The sequence below is a fragment of the Rissa tridactyla genome, chromosome 7 (genome assembly GCF_028500815.1).
Source record: "Rissa tridactyla isolate bRisTri1 chromosome 7, bRisTri1.patW.cur.20221130, whole genome shotgun sequence".
NCBI classification, from domain to species: domain Eukaryota; kingdom Metazoa; phylum Chordata; class Aves; order Charadriiformes; family Laridae; genus Rissa; species Rissa tridactyla.
Genome location: NC_071472.1, coordinates 49210754 through 49235406, shown reverse-complemented (window position 1 = coordinate 49235406; position 24653 = coordinate 49210754). Strand labels below are relative to the sequence as shown.

General features: G+C 47.2%; 1 protein-coding gene across 2 annotated transcripts; it reads right to left on the bottom strand.

Annotated features, from left to right (window-relative positions):
• Positions 1 to 456: 456 nt before the first annotated feature.
• Positions 457 to 20383, bottom strand: HEATR6 (HEAT repeat containing 6). 2 transcript variants are annotated; one of them, XM_054209531.1, is made up of 20 exons: positions 19763 to 20381; positions 17747 to 17854; positions 17206 to 17346; positions 16099 to 16214; positions 14273 to 14387; positions 13906 to 14007; positions 13339 to 13476; positions 11921 to 12213; positions 11348 to 11525; positions 10832 to 11038; positions 10179 to 10278; positions 9583 to 9941; positions 8544 to 8666; positions 7893 to 7979; positions 6759 to 6893; positions 5449 to 5571; positions 4571 to 4695; positions 3784 to 3880; positions 3177 to 3381; positions 457 to 2718 (listed from the first exon to the last, which is right to left on the bottom strand). In XM_054209531.1, exons 1-20 carry the CDS (start codon positions 19964 to 19966, stop codon positions 2168 to 2170), a joined length of 3507 nt encoding a protein of 1168 aa, XP_054065506.1. In that variant the 5' UTR covers positions 19967 to 20381; the 3' UTR covers positions 457 to 2167. The 2 variants fall into 2 exon arrangements, with proteins under 2 accessions (XP_054065506.1, XP_054065507.1); XM_054209532.1 differs by having other exon boundaries at positions 2510 to 2718; positions 3173 to 3381; positions 19763 to 20383.
• Positions 20384 to 24653: the final 4270 nt, after the last annotated feature.

Here is a 24653-nt window from a genome sequence, read left to right as displayed (position 1 = left end):
TGTGCAGGCAGGAGGTTTGTAATGAGTGCCTGGGGTGAGACCACAAAATCCAGACTCTCTACCCAAACCAGCATTTCAGGGCTTATTGCTGTAACGTGGTAATGGGTCGAGTCAATGTCTGGGACGCTCGGAGCATCCCTGAGGAAAACAGCTACAGAAGAGAGAGCAGCTACCAGTGCGCACAACCAGCCAACAGAACCCACCCGTAACAAGATTCAGTTCCTTTACAGATGAACTCAACTCTATCTGGTGTTCAGACACACAGCCTTATTCTTCTCTGGTCTTAAAGGAAAGACGGTAGCCAAACATTGAGGAACAGGCTCAGCAAATGGGCCTTCTGCTTTAGCATCTGGCATCAGTTTCCCTCTATCGCTCACCTAGTGCTGCTCAGAGCACAAGTCTGTGTTTCCTCAAAGCCCTCAGGTGTTTCAGGAGCCGGGTCAGACTGCACAGAAGTTTTTATTAAAACCAAAGAGGTCGGCTACGCACTACTGAGAATCCCAGCAGCTCCCACCCACTTCTTGGGGCACATAAAATCAGATATTTCTCCATTCAGAAGAGGAGCCTGACAGGGGATGTGGGCTGCGGGAGCAGACACAGCACCGGTACCCCCTGTATCCACGCGTTGGGTACCGAGTCCCACAGCCGCCTCACCACCAGTGTTCCAGCTGGCACAGCGCGCAGGCAGCTCTGGAGACGACAGAACCGAACCTGGACAAGAAATCCAGGCAGAGTTGTGTTTGCAATGGTAACGGACAGATTTCTTCCAGAGACAGAAGCCAGCTGTAAAACACAGGCTTGTTTCAGGTGGGGGAAACTGAAAGTTGGGTACAGGTACAACTGCAGCAGCCAAAGAGAGAGAAAAAGAGCAAGTGTCGGCTTCAGTGCAAATTCGTAAGGCAAAGCGCAGGCAGGGGTGCTCCTGAGCCAGGATGGGGCCCGTACCCCGCTGAGGAGGTGCTGGGGCCCAGCAGCAACGCTCAGCTCTGCCGTTCTCTTCCTTGGCCTCCATCCCTGGCAGCAGCTCAGCATTTCACAGTACTCGGAGAGCTGCTCCTGCTGCAGCTGCCACAGTGGGAGAAGTCACTCTTGGCAGGGAAGCGGCCCCAAACATCCAGCGAAAAAGGCTCTGCTCCTCTGAAGGGGTTTCGGATGCTCACACCACTTGAGGCCCACTGAAACCAGCGGCGAGGACAGAAAAACAAAGCAGATAAATTTTGTATCCCAAAGAGGTTTTACGACGGGCAGGGCTTGCACTGAGCTCTGTTCAAACATCCACGCAGAGGTTAGGAGAGCAGGCACTTAACTCTCCAAGCGCCCCTCCCCGACCAGCTCATTCCTGGAGGCATTGATTTGTCCCCAGCAACACCGGAGAGCCCAGTCCCCCGCCGGTTATCAGCGCAGTGAGCACACAGCAAACAGAGGAACATCGTCATGGAGGAAGGGGAAGGGGACAGAACTTCAGAAATAGAAACAATCCCACGGGGGGGTTAGAACATCGCTGCAAAGGGCAACAGGGCTCCAGGGGCAGCACTGCTCCAAAAGTGGAAATTCCAGCCTCAGAGTAGCTACTCGGAATTTTTTGGCTTACGCAGCACAGCACCATCCACGTGGGAACAAGGAATTTGGGGTTGTTGAAAGCCAGGACGAGCGAAGGCAGGAGGGAGGCACAGGCCAGGTGTAAGACACCAGGAACGGAGACAGGTAAAGGCAAAGTGTGTTTGCTCTAAGCTATTATTCAAATATTGGCATATTTGGGTTTATTGCAGGAACACAAGAGTGATAACATTTGCAGTGCTCAGAAAAACAAAATTCTTCCACATCCCTCCTTTACAAACATGATTTTGAATATAGCAGCAACGGTAACAAAATGCTTTTAGATAAGCTCAGAGAACAGGCTGGTTTTATAAAACATAAAAAGAAGGAAAAGGCATTTGTTTTCCAAGTGGTAACACAGTAACAGTTAAGTGTAAAAAACCAAAACCAATAATAAAAATGAAGTTCTACAGATCTTTTCATCAGGCATTATGAACGATTTTCAATAAGTTTGAAATAATTTTTTTTAATAACAGCAACAGGAAACTTTTCTTCTGGATGGCCGTGTAAATGAAAAGAGTGTGCCCAGCCAGAAGTATAAGTTATTGGTCAACGAAACTGGTGGTTTTTTCTAAGCCTCTGTTAATTCAGTGGCACGGGCATGGTTTGTCAAGACATCTCCCAGATAACCAGACACTCTTACCCGAGCTTTGCCCTCCAGCTGTTTCTCTATCCCACTGAGATGTTCGAGAGCTCCTTTTAATACCCTCTCCCTCTCGCACAAGTCCGTGTGCATTCCTGCTTCGTTTTCTTCAACTCCAGATTTCAGATATTGCAGGAGATAGGATTTAATGGCGTCCCCATTTTCTGTTATTGTTTGCCAAATGACCGGCAGGTCCGTGCTCTTTGCCAGACTTAGCAAATGAAGCAGAGCCTGGCAGATCTGCGTCCTGAGGCTGGCACTGTACTTGAATTCCAGAAAGTCCTCGGTGTCTTCGCTCTTCTGCAAGGCCACCACCAAGGCACTCCAGATTTGGCAGAACTGCTCAGTGGAGCCGTAGCATTCCCTCTTGCTTGGGATGGAGAGAGCCATCGCTGATTTGATTCGAACTTTAAAATTCTTGCAGGACTTCACTACTGAGGAAAGCGCATTGTATGCTTGTGTGGTCCAAGGAGCCTCTCCTACCAAAAAGAAAAAAAAAACAAACCCCAAAACAAAGAAAAAACTACTTTTCAATCAGTCAAAATATACAAAACTGTAAATGTATCTCCTAAATATTTAATAAGCTTACATTTACTGTTATTTATTCTGGTCCAAATGAGAGAATCAGGGGTTTTAAAATGAAAAAATCAGTTTAAAAAGTTAATCTTACGAAGTTTTGTAAGAGGAAAAACGACATTTTGCATCTATTCACTCTCTAAACCCATCCTCATGCTCTTTTCTGACGTGACAGATCCACCTGAATACAGCGCAGTGATGCCCGCACGCACAGACCCCTATTTCACTGGCAGAGGTATGCCAGGAAGATTCAGCTCAGTTTGCTTTCTCCTCTCTTCCCCAACGCATTAGTAACAGAGACCTTCTTATCAAAACCACAACCTGCTGCGCAAATCCAAAGCCAGCGAGACAAGTTACTCACCGAGTGGCAAGGCAGGGTTCTTAAATACATTCCCCAGCGCGTAACAAGCATTCCAGCGCACTTTCATAGTGGCCTCGCTCTGGACAGTGGAAATTAGGGCCTGAAGAGATTCCTCGATGGCTTCCCTAAACCTGGGGTTTGCTATGTGATACGGCTGAAGGAAGTGAAGCACATTCCCAAGGGCCCGGACTGCGTTACTCTTTACCTGGAACACACATACACAATAAAAAACAATTCTGGCTTTCAGTTTGTAGGTAAAGCTTTTGTCAAGCTCAGAGCCAACAAGGAGCCCATCTGGAATCAGACCAGTGTCTTATCAGATGGTAACCTCCTAAATGTAGAGAATGAGTCTTTCTGGTGGCAAGTGGTCACCAGGAAAAAACCCCAACAACCCCTCCCCGCACCGTGGAAAAGCGCAATCAAAGGTTCTGCAGGTCAAACAACCTCTAAACACCAGCCCTCAAGAGAGGATGCTGAGCCGCAGCTCCCTGTCTGTTGGGGCAAACAGCCCCTAAGTAACTGCTGCCTGTTTTCTTTTTTCTTTAATAAAAAAATGCAAGAGTTAACTACGCTATGATAACTCCACCCTCCTTCCCTTCAGTCATACCTTGTCTCTGTCCTTGGATGCTTCCGTCGCGGATCGTAACATTTTCAAGAGCAGGAGATCAGAAAATTCCTCTTGAAAGCTTTGTCCCATCGTTTCCCTGCAGAAGGATGACACTGAAAGCCCAGCTCAGACAATCCATCCCCAAGGATGTGATACAATCCTTTATCAAGGCGTATGAACAACCTTCACTCTTTAGAAAGCTAATATGTAAGGCAGACCTTACTACATGTGACCACTATGTTTATTAATTTAAAACCAAACTATCAATGCAAGAAAGCCGGTTAGCAATGCATTAAGTCTGTAATAAAAAACAGAGGGCAATGAATTGCTCGGAGGGGATTCCTTAGCAAGAATATATGATAACTCTTTCCCCTGTTAAAAATGTAACAGTAGGTTAGACTTCCTTCAGTTTTTGATTTGAGGAAGCGTTAAATATTTATTAATCTTACTTCTGTGTTACGTTGGAAGTAAAGTAACCAGGGAACATGCAATTACAAAAAGCAACGAACAAGAAATAGGAAATTGAAAAGTAAACTTGGAATATACTCCAGAACTAATGATTAGAAAGACCTAAACCAAGCAGTTTAGAACCCAACCCCAGATGGATACGGGATACCTGTAATACAGTGTCACACACTGGTAGACACATAGGCTGAAGGATGATTAAAAAGAAGCATCCAAGCCAAATTTTGGCTTTTTTGATACTCAGTAGATCAGTACCCTCTGTCCGACGCTACGGGAATACGTGCAGAGAGAGTTCTGCGGGCCAAGGCACGCGCTTACATACATGTTGATGATCAGAGTGTCCGTAAGATTGCCCAGGGACCAAGCTGCTTTGGCACGGACGTTCGGAGACTTGTCATGGAGGGAATTCAGGATAGCGTTCGCTGTGTCTGCCACAAACATCACATCCTATAAAAGTAAAAACTGCCACAAAGTTAGAAAGTTTTAAAAACCTCAGGTGATTTCCTTAGTAACATAAACATTCTGGCCTTTCTAGGGAAAATGATACCTGCACAGAGACCAGCTCTATTAATATACTCTTCTTTTTCAGGCAACAACTTTTAACGTTTATGGTGCTCTGTACAGCTTTGATCTCTCATTAACAGTCTAAGCCTGCATGCTGACCAAGTTCACCTCTCTCTTGGGTAGCTGTTGCTGAAAGGTTTCAATATATTATTTAATTTAATTGGTGCTTTAGTTACTTTGGATTTTACCATAATTACCTAGACTGCCGATCTTACACCCATCAAATCTCCCTCTTAAGAGAGTAATTGCTTCTCCAAACTCCCTGCTGAGCTGCCTGTCTAATTTTCTCTTCTATGGCACATTACATTTTTTTTTCACTCCCTTACCTATGGTAAAGGATTTTCTTTCAAAATATTTTGGACTCAAATCTCAACATCAGCTACTGCATACATTTTTACTTATTTTTTTTTTATTACAAACACCCATTTAAGGCCACACTGGAAAAACTAGAGTCTTCCAGCTCAGTCCAGCTAAGGCTCCAGGTCTGGAGATAGTAAAGAAATGCTAGAGACACATTGCAGACCAAGAGCAAGAAGAACGGCCAATTCACTCCAAAAAAACTCATGTCCTGCATCTTATGGTTCGTCAAACCTGTTATAAAATGTCTCAAAATAAGAAAAATGGGCCAGTTCTGACCTGCCGAAGGCAAGAGAAGAGGATGTAGACTCCAAGCGCACGTGCGGCAGCTGCTTTTACCAGTGGGTTCTCACTGTGGTTCAGGCCAAGAAGCAGAGTGACGCACAGGATCTGCTGGTCATTCTGCAACAATAAGCAGTCATGACAACAGAGAGAAAGTGAAAAGATCTCTGTCCTACAAAGACAGACAACTGGCAGACACTCTGAAAGACCCGAATATCTGGAATCTACAGAAGCTACCATTCAGAGCTTACTCTTTTCTTTAAAGTAAACCAACTGGCATTTCAGGATGCCACACAGGAAATGGGAATGCTCCAGCAAACATGATCTTGTTGCTGTTAGTTAATATTTTGGTCTCTTTTGTGATCTTATCTATCATCCAAATGCAGAAGGCATGGCCCATCAGAGGTACAACAGACTGGATCGGTCGCTTTTTCCTGTCTTACTTCACTCTTTCCCCTTCATTAATAAGGACGGCCAGGCAGATTAAGTTCATCCTGGACAGATTGTCAGTTCACCAACCCATGACAAAGATCTTTGTTTCATCAGAGCAAAGGGTCAGAGTGGGCACTGACTTGACCCCACACGGCCACAGGGACAAGACAGCGTACGGGATCAAAGTACAGAGTGATGAAGTACATGCTGTACTCGGAGAAACCAGACGGAGAATTCCAGAGATACTGCTGTACTAGCAATTCTTGGGCAAATGAGATCTGGCAGAATACTCCCCATCGAGAAGGGCACAGTGACATAAAAGGAGCTGCACAATGCAGCGGTGATACCCTGCCAAGGCTTTCATGTCTAAAAGCATATTTCGTGTTGCAAAAGGAGAGTAAGGCCAACACATTTGTTTGCTTCTGCCAGGGCAATCACGGCAGTTTAGTGTTTTAAAAGCTAGACAAAAGAAAAAACATGCATGCAAATTGGTGAACGTCAGCCCATGGCTGTTAGCTCAGCTGTCTCTTTTGACCAGCAAAGTAGCAGCCCTTCACCCCTCCCTCATGCCACGAAATTCTTACCCTCTATCTCCCGCACATCACCACCAAGGCTGAGTATTCACGGCAGGGCCAAACAGCTTCTGTGACCCACAGTTTAATTGTTTTGACAGACTGATTACTCTCTACATCGCCTTTTCCAGTCTTCAATAGTCACAACTTATTCAGAACGTTAAAAAAAAAAAAAAAAATATCTGGAAGATTTCTCTACCTTCTCCTTGTAAATTTTAAGAGGCTTTACACTCCTGCAATCTGGTAGACAAAAACAAAGCTTCAACAGGTAAAAATGCCCCGCTTCAAGGAGTGCTCTCTTACCTGCAGGCTGCTGAAAGCTTCTGGCAAGACAGAGGACAGGGCATCGCAGGCGCTTGTCTGAAGAGTCGCGTGTGGAGAGTTCTGAAGAATGCCAGGTAAGGGGCCATTTAACATCATTGTCCAGAAAGTTACAACCTACAGAGGAAGCAGCCAGGTCTACCTATTTGAAGTCGGCAATTAGGCCTAAGTTCTAACACAGATTGCATTTTTCCATTATCATCTTTAAGACATACTTACAGCAGGTAGCATAATCGCAGGTGAAAGTGATTACCATACTTAGCATTCAGAAGCATTTTAAAGACACTTTAGTACTGCTATCAAGTACTTATCCACTGAGTTCTGTTTGTCTCCTCCTCAAGGCCACATGCACTAAGATTAGATTGCATTAGGTAGAATTACGATCCCGTTCTTGAATCCACACAGCTGGGTATTTTCATTTGCTTGACAATTTACATTCATGTCAACTAACAGAAGCCCAGCGCTACTGGACACATTTCCTATCTTGTAGGGTCAGCGGTGACCAGCTCAAACCTTAGCACACACCAAAGAAATTTTTAAACTTGTCTTCTGTTCACAGAAGCAAAACTTAAACAGGCCTACATTACTACTAGAATGCCAGTTCCTCAGCTTCCGCAAACTTATCCAACAGACAGCCTCGAACAATGAATTTTTCCGAAATCACACGTGTTATGGTTTTAGCCTCCCCCTCTGCACTTGTGAGCAGCTGGAACATGTCGACTGGCTCTTGTAACAACGCAGATTCGCCAAAACTCTAAAAGTGTATGTCTAGGTTTTACGTAGCAGTAATGACACATGCAAAATCTGTGCTGTTCTTCCAGCTTTCTGACTTAGAGCACGCAGGAAGAGGAGGGTTGAGGAAAGCCAGAGAAGCAGCGTTAACACGATGTAAAAGGCAAAAAAAAAAAAAAAGCCAACCATACCTGCCTACAGACCAAAACCAGATACCAAAATATTGCAGGAAGTCTACAAAAATTGTACATATCAGCACCTATAAAGCTGCAGGGTACTGAGTCCCATCCTGCAACTGATTTACCTGTATCCATGCCAGTAACTTTGCAGAGACTTCAAGAAAGCTCAGCAAAGCGGAATCTCAGAGGGAGCCCACACACTTACCAAGCTGACTGGTACTTTCTGGTCGGGGGCAATGGCTGAATCGGGTTTGTACTGCTGCAGGACCCCTGTGCCCAGCTCCTCCAGAAGCTGCAAGGAAACAAAAAGCAACTAGGTCTTTATCAGGGATAACTCAAGCACTATGGAACTATAGCAACCTCTAACTAGGACTACACTTACCTACCCAGGGAACAAAAAATAAAATTCAGTATTGTTTTGGACTCTATTCTGTCCCTGCTAGTGAAAAAATTAGAGCAAAACCCTTTCTTACATAAAATCTCCAGCTAGAACAGCGCAACAAATTGCTGCGCAAAGAGGAAATCTCTCTGAGCTTTCCTTTGGGTGACAGACTACAGTTCCTGCACCAGCTGATGCTATATCAGGAAAGGGCCAGTGTTATAGTCCTTGTGTGTCCCAAGGTGACTCAGCAGAGCAACAAAACACTGATGGGAATTCAAGGTTGCAAGCAGAAGGTACATTTCTCAAAGCGTCAGGGTACTGCATTTCCCAAAGAGCTACAGCAGGCACCAGCTCTTTATGGTGTGCCACATCACGCACACATAGATGCTCTCAATATTCATCACTACTCATCTGAACTTGCAAAGCACACTAACAGATAAAATCGATAATGTTGACGCTTCCTCGTGCTCTTACTTTGGCTCCATGAAGCTGAATGGATGGATCCATTTCTTCCATGCATCTGCAAGCCACTTCTCCAAGTTCTAGGAAATAGCTCTGAGCCATAGAGAAATAACCTTTTACAAGAAGAGCCAACACCTAAATGCAAACAAAAGAAATTCCATTCAGCATTTTTTCCGTTACACTAAAATACCCCAAAAACACCCAGAGAGGGTGTTAATGGGTTAATCAACACTGGGACCATACACTAAACTCTGATGTAAACAGATACACCTTGCAGCACAACTTCTAGAATACTAGAGCTAATTAAAAACCTCCCCATTCCATCATCTTGTTCAAAAAAGGGCCACAAAAGCACTATCAAGTAGCAACGCAATGAATTATTTACTGTAAGTGAGGTCTCCTGTAGCTAAAAAACTAAGCAAGAGTGCCTGCAAGAGCAACACTCGCCTGTAATACCACTGCTGTGTTCTGTGAAGCTGGATTTTACAAATATTCATTGCTCCAGAAAAAGAGAGAGACTCCTCAGCACGCACATTACAAAACCTTACTATTTTCTGTGGTTACATGAAGAAAAAAAGGCCAAGTCCCACCATTCACAGGTACTGCTTTAGTCATACCAGCATCTCTCCGCAGTTCCTTGCGGACCGTTCTTTGACTGCAAGGCTCTTCCCCACTGTTTTCTAGCAAAGCTTCAATTTAGATTTTGTATGGAGGAGTTTGCACAGGGAAGACTCACCGCCTTCACCAGATGCCAGCACGCACAACCAAATAACATTTAAAAATACTGAAGGTAACAAAAGCCACAGGCAGATGAACTTGCTGCAGCTGGTTTACCATGGGACAGTTATAGTGTGGCCACAGGCATGGAATCCAAGTGTTAGTGCTTTTTCAGTCACAGCAGCTCACACATGCTGCACCAGCAAATGTTTTAGCTGAAATCTCACTGAAAGAGCTCGGAGAAAAGGCAATCCACAGCTGAGGCTTGGCGGACAGGAGGTAATTTGATATTGTACCATGCTGTTCATTTCACAAGCTAGCTGTTCATCCCCACCTGCAAGGATTCCAGTCGAAGGGGACAGGGTTCATAAACGCTGGAGAATGATGGAAAGTTGGCATCGCTGTCAGAGCAGGAATCCTCACGGGGCAGAACGATGATGGAAACGCAGAGACGGAGAAGCCAGCATGGTTCGGAAGACGTACATCCTGCTGGATTATCTTGAGGTTCCCCTTCTGAGGGGAGTGCTTTCCTCCACTGCTCAGAAGAATTAAAACGGTGAGGGGTGGCACTACCACTATTATTTAGCCCTGAAGAACTGGGCTGTTGCAAAAGTAACTGCACCTCTGGTAAAGGTGCCTGGACAGATACTATAGCCCCTAATAATGTGAGACTAGAAACTCGAACATTAACATCTGCAAGAAAGAACAGGGCAGGGGAAGAAAAAGCCAGTCCGTTAGCGTCTCACTGACACGTCAGCATCCTTCTTCAGCAGTTTTCACACAAGACAGGTCATAACATACAATTTGAGAGCAATACATGTATTTGTGAAGCACGGGGTGGGCAGGGAAATCCACAACTGTTTTGTAATAACCAATGCTGAATTAAGATATAACATATATAAAGATGCTCCAGACAAACAGAATACAAACCTTTATGACAAACGTATGGCTTTATCTGGTTCCAAACTCTCGTCAGCAACCCAGGTTTTAAGCGGCTGTATGGTGCATTTGAAACTAAATTTGCAAGGCACTGAAAGACACAAAAGAACATACATGCCGTGATGGCTACAATGTCAGCCTGGCCTCCAACAGATTTGTTTTTACATTTGCAATTTAGGTCATTCAGACAGCTAATTATCTGAGGGCACCTGAAAACAAATGCCCCAATTATCTGCTGTTTGAAAACTGGTTGCAACCTTGGCTCCTAAGAACAAGTATTTAACTACTGTGCCCTGGCATAAGGGCCAAGGAATTTCAATAGCCCATGGAAAGCTTTTTTTGCCAATTTGGATTCCCGTTTTAAAGCCAATGTGAGTCTTCAGAATCATTTCATAGGTTCATTGAGCTCCAAAAAGACTACACGAAAGAAACATAGGAACAAGAGAATTGTGCTGAAGAGAAAAGAAGCCTTAGGACTCTGTAGGAAGACTCAATCAATGAAGCCTTGTGAGACGATAGCAGTCCATTTCCCACCACCACCTTAGTCCTCAAGAGCTACAATAATTTCTGTGCAATCTTTCTTCAAGACTTAGAGACCAATATAATCTCCTGGGCAGCATTTGAAACATTTACAGTAGAGTTACCTTGACTATTTGTGTCAGTGTTTGAGAAGAGGATTCTGCCACCAGGGCTAGTAGCAGGCAGCGGTGCAGCTCCCGGATGCTAGAAGCAAGAGTTACAGAGAAGGGAGTAAAAGCTCTCTTGTGATCATTGGCATCTTCAGCAACAGAAAGAAACTGCTTAGAACCTTCCAGGATGGCTGAGAGAACTTGAAGAGCGCAGGCACGGGTCTGAAACAACAAAACCTTTCTGTTACCCACTTTTAATACCTCCTTCGAGCTGATGGAGAATTTAAGTTTATGAAAGTATCTTTCTCCAGAAAGAGAAAATTCAACTCCAACTACCTTTTCTCCTACCTTTAAGCAGCATACAACCAATGCTTTGTTTCCTTAACCAATACTTTCTCTTTTATTTCTCATGGTACGGTGACTAAGCAACACAGATACAGTAGCCAAAGTACTTACCGAAGGCCAGAGAAGACAACTCTTAAGATTAATATGGGAAAAACACCATGCTTTCTCTACTCAGAAATGACTCACCTTTGGAGAAGGGTCCTTTAAAGCAATAGTCATCAAGGACACTGACTGGGGGCTGCCAATACCAGGTGCATCAGGAACAAACGCTGACCAGTAGCCATAAAGAACTCGTTTTTCCATTGATTTTATAGCGGAGAGGAAACAGGCTAAAGCCCCTTGACGAACATTGGCTTGATAAGATCTTAAAAACAAACAAAAAGATCAATGAAATAGCATCAGTGAAAAGTAACGGACTTCACCTCTTTCACTTATATTAGTGGCTAGCTGTGAGAAGACATTTTTTAGATGAAGAACAGGAACAGAAAGAACAAATTTACTTTCAAACCAGTAGGAGAAAACTGGAAGGCAGGAATTCCTATCACCACATAAATCAAAAGGAAAGTGATTTCCTCAACAGTTTTGATTAAGAACAAAGTGCTAGGTTCCCGTGGAAGCATAAGAGGCTGCACACATGTAAAATTTGTGCCAGATCTACAGGAACAAAAAGCACGCTTTAACATGATACATGAGCTTAAATTGTTACGAATAAGAGTTCACTCTGCCACCATGCTTGATGTTTACACGAACAACAATCACCTCACTTTACTCTGTATTCCACCTTCAGCATCAGAATATTCCGACTCACTGCTGCTGATTCTTTTCCAAGTAGTATAATGTGACGACAAGTGATCCTTTCCAGCAGACACATGTGCAACATCTGATGCACGACTCCGAGGATCCAAACAAGGACTGTTCTGCACATCCCCCACATGCAATTTCAGCATGTCTGCTCCAAGGACCAATTCGTTTCCTGCATCACCCAAATCTTCTCTTCCCTCTTCCCCAAAATCTCCCTTCTTTTGTTTCCCTTTGGACTTTTTTCTTCGGTTCTGTTTTAAGATGAAAAATAGGTATTTTTTTAAAATCTTTTGAAATATCTAGAGATATGCAAATATTTTATACTTGTATATCTTTTCCTAAGGGAAAAAGGTCTCATCTGAAAACAAAACTAACTGCTAATCCAGAGTAAAAGCAGAGTTTAATATAATAAATCATGCCCCCTGTACAGTACATCTAGTCTCTAAATTAATTTTATATGAGATTTAGTTTAACCAAGAGTTATCACAGCTATTTAGCATCTTCTGTTACAACAATACTGCACATAAGTGCAATTATATGGAAGTGCAATACTGTACATACAGAAACCATCACTTCTTTAATATCTGAGAATCTGCACTCTGCTTATTAGTAGCAACAGTAACATCAGTATAGTAATACCTTAGTGTAAGGAGGCAGTTTATATTTGAATAGCCTCAAAAATTAAGCTTTGGTCTCTTCATCAGTAAAGCAAAAGATTTTCAACAAAACTTTTAGTTAAAATCATGTTTCACACAAAAGAGATTAAAGAAGAGGAAGAGTAAATACTTCTCTAGTTCTTTTAGATTTACAATAGGTATTTAAGATCTAAAAAGAAACAAGTCAACGTGACCATACAACTTTATTCTCTCTAACATCTTTCAGATAATCGGTAATCCAAAATGTTTAGAGGGTTAAAAAATAACCTGTAGAAGTATTAAGCAGAACAGATGAGGGAGGGGGAAGGAAATTGGTCTCTAGATGAACTTGACTTCTCTAAGAAAGAGTCAAACAATTGCGCAAGCGTTAGGAGAGAAAATGTAACTTATAAAATGAAAAGCTTTGGCTAGTCTGCAAGGAGCAACCCTATGTCTGCAGGCCAGGAATTCTTGGCTATAGATGAATAACTGATGCACACAGCTTAACCCGGGAAAACCAATCTCTGCAGAGCCATTTGTTCCTGTCACCCGAGTTTACAAAGCAATTTTAATCAGTGGAGAGATTTATAATCAACACCTTTAAAGCAGAGAATGTGAAATGTATCACATGCTCCGAACACAAGGAGCCTGTTAGCCACCGATACCACGTCAGGTAAGACAAAACCACAACACACATGCGCACAACGAGCATGCAGCAGAATCGGTATAATTTCACCTTACCCCTGTCTGCTTAAAGGTGGCCGGTTCTGATTGCTCCTGTTTGATGGGCGACCTTTTATCATACTGAGGTAACGGAGCCGGGTACAAGGCTGCGGGCATTTCTATGCTCAGTCCTGGCAGTCCATGAAACATACACTTCTAGAACAGTAACAAACGCGTTAGCATTCTTTCCCATTTTGATGCACAAAGATTTGCTGCGTATTTACAGCATATTTACTCGGGCGTTCATCAGTTTTCAGTTGGGCTTGTGATCCTTCCCCCAGGTCTTGCCTCTCCCCATGCTACGTAACAGCGATGCAACATCTGAAATTCAACCATCTCTAGATTTAAGTAGGTCCAAAAAAACCAAGCCTCACGTTTCACTCACATTCTTTTGTGGGCAGTGCAGTTAAGATGCTGTGAGAGAAACTCAATGTCTTTTTCTTTATATCTCACACTACATTTCCACCCACGCTCAGGCTTCTCTGCTCCCTCTTTCTCGTTTCCTACTGTTTCCCACTTAACACGCATCTGGAACACACACCTTCCAGTCTCCGCCTCTTCCTCAAAGCAGATTTAAGTATTTACCTTTAATACTGCAAGAAGAGATCCAATTTGGTCAGTTTGCATTAGCTTCATCTTCCCACCATTGAGAAGCGACTGGATACCTTTCAGTGCATTTTGCAGTAACTGAAAACCAAAACACAGAATGAATTACTTTTCCTTCCCAAAATACTGAAGGTTCACATCTTTCAAGTGACCTTCTAGGCAATTACGGGTTTTGCTCAACATAATTACTTGGACAGTTACTTATGTTTATTAAAAAAGAAAATCTTAGACTATTTAAACAAAATCTCAGTTGACAATATTCCAAATTTCATACATTCCAAATTCCAATATTCCAGCAGCACAATCTCCTAATTAGAGTATTCTAGACAATTAGACTCACACTTACCATGCAAAAAGTGATGTCATCTACATCAGAGGTTTTTGAAGACTGTAGAACACTTAGAAAAGTCTGAAAACAGACACTTCTGTACAACTCATCCAAGTACGGCTGTCCAGGCACACTAAAATTAAAGCAGGAGGTGACAACTGGTTGGTTTACAGTCTGTCCCACAGCTTTATAACATTACACAAACTCAGATCCGAGCCCTCCACTAGACGGAAAAGCACAGCCCCAGATGGAGGGACAGCTCTTTGAAAGGCATCAGCTCTACCACTATGAAGAACAAAAGGAAACCTTCTGCACAAAGAGCTCGTACAATCGTAGTGTACCTTACACCTACTCTGCTTCTGTGGCCACCTCCTCAATTCCAACAACTCTCCAGGCATAGCTGAACAAGCTGTCACGCTTATAAATGCTTTTTAGGCAAAATTTGTCATTGAAAAGGGCCTAGAATGACTTATGCCGTTTCCCTAGTTTCCGTGAAGTCTGGACAACCTTAATGTGCTGAAACATTTTAATATCCAGTTGACTTACTGCATGAAGAGAGAGGGCGACCGCATCACTTCAGCTTTGCAACCTTGAGTACCGTTTAGTAAGAGCTGGCCATTGTTGCACTGGATTTACAGTCATTAAACAAATTCTTTTGTAATGGATTCCTAAGTACCTGGTTTCAACACATTTAATTACCTCAAGCCATCACCGCATGTTTGATAATACTCACAGGACAACTCTAATATTGCAAGTGATTTTCCTGAAATTAGAATCAGAGAATAGTTGAGGTTGGAAGGCACGTCTGGAGACCGCCTAGTCCAACCCCCTTGCTTGAAGTAGGCTCAACCAGAGCAGGCTGCCAAGGACTGTGTCCAATCAGCTTTTGAATATCTCCAAGGATGGAGACTCCACAGCCTCTCTGGACAACTGGTTACAGTGTTCAATAATCCTTAATTTATTTATTTTTTTCCTCCTTATGTTTAATCAGAATTTCCTGTATTTCAGTTTGTTCCCATTGCTTCTTGCCCTTTCACTGGGCGTCACTGAGAACAGTCTGGCTCTGTCATCTTCATTCCCTGCCATCATGTATTTATACACGTTGGTAAGATCCTCACTGAGCCTTCTCCAAGCTAAACAATCCCAAGTCTCCACACAGAAAAATCATCATGCCCCAAACTGCCAGATGTCGCATTTATTTACATTAAGTAGTTTTTCAGACTCCATCTATAAGTGCCAAAATTCTAAGCTTTTGTGGTTTTGTGGGGTTTTTCATTTGTTTGGTTGGTTGGTTGTGTTGTTGTGTTTTTTTTTTTAAAAAAAGCCATCTGTTCACGGGAACTATTAACCAAAAAACTCTTTACAGCAAGTCCAAGTATCTATTGCTTTTATTAATTACTTGCTTGCCCACAGAGACTGGGTAGTCTTCCCACATAGCAGCTAATAAACATTTGACATTGCTGTGGCATCAGCATATTTACATGTGGAATGGAAAAATGGATGAATTACAAAAGAATAACTGATAATCACTATAAAAACTTGTAGCTGACCATTTCTTATGCAAAATTAACCCGAAGAATCACTGCAGAGACCAGACAGCACAATGCTTTTTGTTTTCTTCCCTAAACTAATCTCTGTAACATTTCTGGAAGACTGATTACAGTTTTATCCACAAATGATACAATATCTTGGAGCACTAAAGTTTTAGATTTCAAGTTCATGCACATACACCTTACTGGTCCTGAATTTAATGTTCCTAGCCCAAACAGAGCAGACCAGTCCGTGCGCTCAGATGTACAGCTTCTAAAGCATCCGCTCCGCCATCTGCAAAGGCTTGTACGCACCTGAGACACAGGTTTGCCATGCTGCGTACTGCTGCCCTCCTGAGTTCCACGTCTGGCTGAGCAGAATCACTGAACTGCACCAGGAGCCCAGTCTTGCCGAGCAAATCTGGGAGATACTAAAAACAAACCACCAGAAGTCATTAGGGGTCACTGCTCTTCCCTCAGTGTCCTGGTTCTTCTGTTTGGAAGATAAATATATATATGCTACAAAAAAAGATTTGTCAGCTGCAATTTCAGATTCCACAGACACATTATGTTTATAAAAAAATGACATGTAAATATTAATTTCCAAAGTTCTCTTATTATGCATTTTAAAAGCGTTGAGCATGAGCATAGTTGAGACCGAGTCCCAATTTATGCTTTCTTCCTAAACGTAAAGCTAAGTCAGTAACAACTGCTGTACCAAACTGCTGCCGTTATATAGGCTACAAACCCACGCAAGCTGGCAGCTCCAAAACTGCTAGCGTCACCGCCCCGCGCTTCAGCCCAACAGCAGAAACTGCTCTGCAAGCTGCCAAGAGCTGGTGACGGCAGGGGAATTCAACACATCAAACACTATCAGTCCCACCGCAGCAACAAGGAGCTTCGTACAAACCTCAGGATTGAGACCTGATAGTCTCCAGTTTGAAATGGCTTCGAGCCCACCGCACACTAAAGACCTGATCTGGTTACAGGATAAGTTTCAGGATCCTCAATGGACCCTGCTGAGTAATGTGCAATTTGAAGCTCCCTGTGGTTTTCCTGCCTGATACACAAGCACACCAGGGTGGTTAGTCTACAGGCTAAGCCTGCTGCCCGTCTTTAATAGCATGCCTTTGGCTCAAGCCAGGTCAATGGGTGGTCCCTACAGCTGCAGCTTGCAGCTATAGAGGTACGTGGCATGGAAAGAATCTTGTTATCTTCTGATTATTAGTATACACACCTATCACACCCGAAAATCAATTTTTCCCCAAATATCGGTCACTATTTAAATGGGATTATTCTTAACATAAAAGGTGTGCCTATTTGAGAACATGATACTTTTTTATTCTTTCTATGAAAGAAAGCAGAAACAGCAAAAGTGTGCAAATATTTTTGTGGTTACTTTCTCTTAGCCTGTAAACTCACCTTCTGACATTTAGGTCCATTATTGTAAACAAGCGCTGCTAAGGCTTGCAGAATTTCAACATGTGTCCAAGAGCTGCACTGCTTAAGTGCAGAGATGCAGTAGGAGAGAAGAAAATTCAAGTTCTGTTCATCAACCATCACCTGTCCCAACAGAAAAGGACTGTGGTCAAGAAAACATCGTCATGTACTGCTGGAGTCAATACACCCAGATATTTTGGTCACGGACTCAGCTGACCTGGCTGTTAAAATTATTCACAATCACAGAATCAGCTGACGCTTAAACAGATAAACCAACACAAATGTCCTAAAACCAAGAGTATTTCCAATGGTGTATTGCTTCTAACTGAAAGCTGGTTTTACCGGAGGAACCATGCACAGATTAGAACCTCAGCTAAGAATAAATAAGTAATACAGTGAAAATTCGAGAAACTCTGCATGAAGGTCAGCTCCATAAAAAGAGAGAGGCGGCCTCCCTGGCTTAGCAGGGGGACCAGGCAGCCAGAACACAGGGAAAGGAGGGACAGGGCCAAACTTTCCATACCTGAAATCTGTTAAGTAAGTGATGGATAAGCTGACAAACTTTGCTGACAAGATGTTCCTGATCAAGGTGAACCAGCTGACAGGCTTGGACAAGCACAGCACAAACATCCTGGAAAAGAAAGCCTTACTTTATTATTTGGAAACTACAAAGCTAGGGTGGAAACCACATCATCAGCTAAGACTTTGATCACACAACCAGATCTGCGTGTGGATACCATTAACATCAATACACGCAGATAATGTAACAAAATTAATGAAACTCCAGCTAGTGAGCTTCCCCTCAGTCACCCCCAAACCTTCAGCCTGATGCAGGGATATGCTGACAGGGATTCAGATGGCAGGAGTGCTGCTCAAACAATATCACTTAAACACTGGAGCAAAAGCAAAGCCAATAATAATGGCAAAACAAAAATACAAAACTGAGATCAAGGAACGAGGCAGAGCCAGGGGGAAGGAGCACTGTCCAAAAACTAATTCATTTCAAAACGCAAAGCCTATTCTGGAAATAAAGTAGGTAAGTCAGCACTGTTTACAGCGTAACGATGAAGGACAGTGTGTTCCCAATGAAGCAGTATCAATACCAAAAAACTACAGTACTCAGCTTTGCAAGGCTTATTTTAAGACTAGAAAATTTTTAATTGTTTGAATAACAGAATGTGAAAATTGCCCAGTCCCTGTGCCTACACTCCCACCCACTGCCTGCTCACTGGTGTCACCCACCATCTCCACCCGCGCTCATGCCCTCCTGCTGCTGGGACACGTATGCCGACCCCAGCAGGGTTTTGGCACACAGCAGCAGAGGTCACAAATCACCCAGAGAGATGGGGAAGGGAACCAGGGTGGGCAAAGGCAGGAGAGAACAGGATTGTGGGGAGGAGGGTGGAAGATGTGCAGGAAAATCCAGAGTCTGGAGCGAGCTGGCCCGTGGGGAGCCACAGGGTGGCACATGCAGGGCTGCCGCGTGGGGGCACCGGGCAAGATGTCTGCAGGTGCCTCCACGCCAGTCTGCACAACCCATGGAATGGGAGGGGTTGGAAGAGACCTCTGGACATCCAGTCCAACGCCCTGCCAAAAGCGGGGTCACCCAGAGCAGGTTGGGCAAGAAAGCGTCCAGGCGGGTTTTGAATATCTCCAGAGAAGGAGACTCCACACCCACTCCGGGCAGCCTGCGCCAGTGCTCTGCCACCCTCACAGTAAAGAGGGTGGCAGAGTTTTTCCTCATGTTCAGATGGAATTTCCTGTATTCCAGTTTGTGCCCATTACCCCTTGTCCTGTCACTGGGCACCACTAAAAAGAGTCCGGCCCCACCATCTTGACACCCACCCTACAGATATTGATGAGCACTGATGAGATCCCCTCCCAGTCTGCTCTTCTCCAGGCTGAACATCCCCAGGTCCCTCGGCAGAGAGATGCTTCAGTCCCCTCAGCATCTTCACAGCCTCCCCTGGGAGCCCACCCATAGAATCATAGAATGGTTTGGGCTGGAAAGGACCTTTAAAGCTCATCTAGTCCATCCCCCTGCCACGGGCAGGGACATCTTCCACTAGACCAGGTTGCTCCAAGCCCCGTCCAACCTGGCCTGGAATGCTTCCAGGGATGGGGCATCTCCCACCTCTCTGGGCAACCTGGGACAGGGTCTCACCACCCTCAGAGTGAAAAATTTCTTTCTTATATCGAATCTAAATCTTCCCACTTTTAGTTTAAAGCCATCACCCCTCGTCCTACCACTACAGGCCCTGCTATAAAGTCTGTCCCCTCTTTCCCGTCGGTCCCCTTAGGGACGGGAATGCCGTGGGGGTGCACACCTGGGAAGGCATCCGCACCCCGACCCGCGCGTCCCCCCCGCCAGCCGCCGCAGAGACGGGGGAAGCCCCGCGTCAGCGTGCGGTCACACGCGTGACGTGCACACTCCCGTGACGTGCACACCCACGTGCAAGCGCCTTCTTCCCGCCCCTCCACGAGCGCGCACATCCCCCGCCGTGTGCGACCCCCCCCCGGCCCCGCTCCCCGGCCGTACCTGAGGGCTGGGCGCGGCCGCCGGCGCCGGCCCGCAGCTCTCGGAGATGAGCTGGTCGAAGAGCAGGTGGAGCTCGGTGCGACGGCCGCCGTCGGGCCGCTCCGCGCCGGGCTGAGACCGCAGGGCGCCCAGCCGCGCCAGGTAACGGCGGAAAGAGCCGCCCGGCTCCTCCGGCTCCGGCCCCGCCACGGCCACGGCGGCCATCTTCCGTCCTCCCGGCAGCGGCGCTATGGCAACTGGGAGCACTTCCGGGGCGCGGGGCGGCTACGGTGGCCGGGCGGGGCTGGAGCGCACCGGGCGGGCTGGGGCCCCGCTGGGGGACCGGCACCGGCACCCTCCGAGGAGGCCGGTTTTCACTTTGAGGGAGCCGGGGAGTAAGCGCAGGGGAGCCCCAGGGGTGGGCGGTGGGCCGCTGGAGCGCGGCCCCCGGCCCCGGTAGTGCGCACGGTGCACGGTGAGGGGCTGCAGGGCCGAGCGAGCTCCGGCGGGCACGGGGCCTGAGCCGTGACACGCTCACAGCGGTGTCACCCTCAGAGCTGTGCCATGCACACAGGGTGTAGCCATGTCACACGCACCGCCGTGACACACTTACAACAGTGACACGCTCACAGCCAGGTCACACACATGGCCGTGACGTGCTCACAGCCGTCCTACTGTCACAGCCCTGACACACTGACAGCCATGTCACACTCACGGCCGTGACATGCTCACAGCCCTATCACGATTGCAGCCCTGACATGGTCACATCTGCGACACACTCACAGCCCTGACACGCTCACAGGCATGACAGAGATGTGTCACGCTCACAGACATGTCGCCCTCAACAGCCATGTCACACCCCAGCTGTGTCCCGCCCCAGCCATGTCCTGCCCCAGCCATGTCCCATTCCCAGCCATGTCACCCTCTCAGCCATGTCCGTGTCCTGCCCCAGCCGTGTCACCCTCCCAGCCATGTCCCGCTCCCAGCCATGTCCCGCCCCAGCCGTGTCCTGCCCCAGCCGTGTCCCACTCCCAGCCATGTCACCCTCTCAGCCATGTCCCACCCCAGCCATGTCCCGCTCCCAGCCATGTCCTGCCCCAGCCGTGTCCTGCCCCAGCCGTGTCACCCTCCCAGCCATGTCCCGCTCCCAGCCGTGTCCTGCCCCAGCCATGTCCCATTCCCAGCCGTGTCACCCTCCCAGCCATGTTCCACCCCAGCCATGTCCCGCTCCCAGCCGTGTCCCACCCCAGCCGTGTCCCGCTCCCAGCCGTGACCCGCCCCGGCCGTGTCCCGCAGCCGGGCAGAAAGGCACTCACGGCGGCGGGGGGAGCACGGTGCCCGCCCCGGCCGCCGCCGCGACTCCGGTGTCGCAGCCCCGGTGTCGCAGCCCCGGTCGGGCGGAGCGGGGCTAGTGGCCGCAGGGCCGCGGTAGGTGGCACTGGCCGTCCGCGATCGTGGCCACCGAGCCAGGGGCCAGCCCGGCTGCAGCCCGGCGAGCCACGGCCTCCCCCCGGTCTGGGCGGGGCTGCGCGGATTTTAGCCGTCGCGGACGCTCGGTGCTTCTTTAAAAGTCACAGTGAGAGATCGATGTAGCCTGAAACAAGTCCGCAGTCCGGGCTGCGGGGCTGCTCCTGTCCCACGCTCGCTGCCCTGTCCTGGCTCTGTCTGTACACGGGACGTAACGGATTTCGGCCCTGGGGACACAAGGGACTGGCAAATGGTAAGAGCAACCTGCTCGCCTTAAGGACATCACTCCAGATCTGAACTGCACCTCACCGGGAATTAATTCCTTGCTGATGGGTAACATCAAATTAACTGACGGTCTCCCACCTTTTCCTTGTGGGTCCCAGGAGAGAGGCCAGGGTCTGAAAGGCCCCAGCTGATGGGGAATACCCCGGACCAGGGATGAGCCAAGCGATACTGCCCTGCTGCACAGGGACGCTGCCATCATGGGGCTCTGCGTCACCCAGGAAGGAGCAGGAGGGCTGCAGGATTGGGGCACGGTGTCCTCTCCTTCCATGTCACAACCAGGCGAAGCCAAGGTCTGGTACCTCACTCCAGAGACTCTCCTACCTCCAGTTTACCTCGCTTCACCTTCCTTTCATTTCCTTATCAGGCTGAGCACCGCAAGTAAGAAAAGTACGTCCTTTGCCACCAGTGCCATCGCGTTGGCTTTATTCTTTGCCCTGGGCTGTCTGACTATGTCTAATTGCTCTGCTTCTTACCTTTATCATTCCATTTATGCTTTATTATTTGGTCCCCAGATGTCCTTAGCAGGCCTCCGAGGCAGGCACAGTGAAACACGTAGCAAAGAGACAGCCTCAAGCAGCACCGCGTATGAGTATTGTGCGAGGATGATTTTAGAAAGCTCTTTGCCGTCGCTCCAGGGAGAGCAGCTGCTTGACGTGCTCTGGGAGGCAGCGGAAAAAGGAGGAGCACATGGCCACCTCCACCGCGGCAGAGCCTTTGTGCCAGGGTCTTCATCCCCCTCGGAAGGAACGCAGGCATGGCTTTTGGTGTGAAAGCCCGGCAGTGGGTGGGTTAGCGCTGCCTGGGAGTCGCACCCTCCCGTGTCACACAGCCACCGCCTGCGGGCTGCTTGGAACCCTGCCACCGCACCGGGGCGGGATGGAGAGTGGGGACACCCCAGGCATCCACCCAGTGGCAGCACGTCCCGGCACTTGGCTCCATCCTGGAAAGCCCTTCTCGCACTCGCAGCATCCGTGGGTCCGCCATGGTGGCTGTGTCGGAGCTGGGGTCTCGGCTGCCACCCGCTGCCACCCTGCATCCCATCTGGGGACACACTCAGGTGGAGCCGCGTTGGGTCTGCAATTTCAAAGCCAGGAATGTCAGCGTTGTCTTCCCAGCTGCTCTGCCTGCCATAAATTTCTACCAAACCCACACTCGGGGACTTCTTTTTTATTTGGTTTTGTTCCTTTTATTTTGTGATTTATTATTTTTAAAACTTCTTAATGCATATTTAAAGCTCTTCCTTTCTTCTGGTCCTCTGTTTTGAAAATGGTGCCGCAATGTGCGTTTTGACAGCAGCCCCCGCTTTTGTGCGGCCCTAATAAATCTGTGACTGAAAGCAGACTGGCACCGCTGCACGGGTTTAAAAAGCAACGAAACCAGCCCAGAGCTGGGTAAAGACACCACGGATTTAGGGAATAACCCCACCGAAGCCAGCAATGTTACACCAAGACACATTATACCAGCTCTTGGTAAGCCTTTGCGTTTACTCACCTCTCAAAACCCCCAAAGAAGAGTGAACATCGAACATCGCAGTACCCAGCAGTGGCCATGAGGGAAAACAGCGCAAGTCCAGGACTGTGAAACGTGCTCTGCTACTATCATGCAAATACATCTGGTTCAGCAGCTCCCAGGCAGACTTCAAAGGCCAGAGAAGTCATTAGACTCACAGTTCAAAGAAAAAAGTGAGCAGCTGGTTTAGGCCATCTGGTAAGGGACACAAAATGGTCTCTTTCTTCCCCAGTCAGTCTATGAAATTTTCATTAATTGTAGGAACATCTTCCAACATTAACCAACATAATATTGTTAAAAATGTTAAGTCTCGGTAAATCATCAGAACTCCCGTCTCAGGAAAACAAGGTAGCTACAGTCCGGTGGGTTCTTTCCTCCCCTGTAATACAGCACGCCGTAATTACAATTTTAGGTTGATGTTCTCAAAGCAAATTAGTGGGAATTGGATTCCTCAGCTCCTTTGAAGGTCCCAGGGAAGAATGTGGACAGGATGGTTCCCCAGGCTGCGGAGGAATCTTCTCTATTGATTTCAGGAGCCAGGTTTGGCTCAAAAACATGTGCAGAAAGTGTCCTTCCCTGGGCTGCGTCCCTTGGGCTCGTTTCTCCTGGGCTGGGTCCCACCAGCCGTGATGCTGCTGGGATGTGGGCTTCGCCTCGGGAGAGCTGAGCATCACACCATGTCCCCAGAGAGACGGCGGGGGAAGCTGATCGCCTCGCTCACAGTGGGATCCACGCTCCTCCGGGTGCCAGGGAGCCCGGCTGAGCCCAGGCAAACGCTGACAGCATTTTGCCAACCCTGTTTGGTCACAGCTTAAATAAAACCCCCACCTGCAGCTCCCCCAGCAGAGACAGCCCAGCCAAGGAAATTCCAGCTCCGGCAGCTCAGCACAGCACAGCTCAGCAGAAATCCCCGGTTTAGCTGCTCTGATCTCAGAGCCCCCAAGAGCTCCTGGAAATTGATATTCCTGCTGAATATATGGATGAGTTCCTTGAAATTCAGGCAGGTGGTTTGATAATGCGGGGATGGTGACAGCTGCCACAGGGACGCCAAACTAAGCAGGAGCCGGATAGAGAGCTCAAGGGCACGGCAGAAACCTGCTGATTCTGACAAAGCGATGACCTGGGAGCTGCTGCCGGTTCTCCCTGCCTCCTCCGCGCCTGTCACATTTGTTAGCTCTGTCTCTTCCTGTTAAAGGTGAAACGGAGGGAGTTCATCTTCATCTTATTGCCCTGGGAAAAAACCTGGCCCAAAGTTCAGCTGGGAATTTTGGGGGGTTTCAGTCCCAGGCTTTCCCAAACACTGTCATTTCTGTCAGTTCTGCCTTTGGTCCTCTTTCCTGGGACTGTCCAAATTTACTGACTTTTCACTTCCTATCAGCAGCATTTCAAAGCAGATCAAACGCCTGACCCCAGAAAAATCCCTGATCCTCTGACGTGCTCATACATGCAGAGAAGCTGCTGTGGCTGCACCCCTTGCCTGTGTTTTGCCCGCACCGTGCAGAGCATCACTGTGCGTTAACACATCAACGTCACGAGCTGTGCCGTCCTCCTGAGCCATGCTGGTTCTCGAGCACTTGCCCAGGTTAGAGAGCAGGAGAGCAGCTGGGCCGAGGACAGCGGGACGAGAAAAACTACTCACCCCAGAGCGGAG

Bases quoted from the DNA above. Each gene is read 5' to 3' on its own strand.
- HEATR6 (XM_054209531.1), bottom strand. From the start codon at position 19,966: ATGGCCGCCGTGGCCGTGGCGGGGCCGGAGCCGGAGGAGCCGGGCGGC. The intron at 14,008-14,272 runs GTAAGTGTGAGT...TTTGGTTTTCAG, and splicing joins ATGACATCACTTTTTGCATG to TTACTGCAAAATGCACTGAA. The intron at 2,719-3,176 runs GTGAGTAACTTG...TCTTTTTGGTAG, and splicing joins GAACCCTGCCTTGCCACTCG to GAGAGGCTCCTTGGACCACA.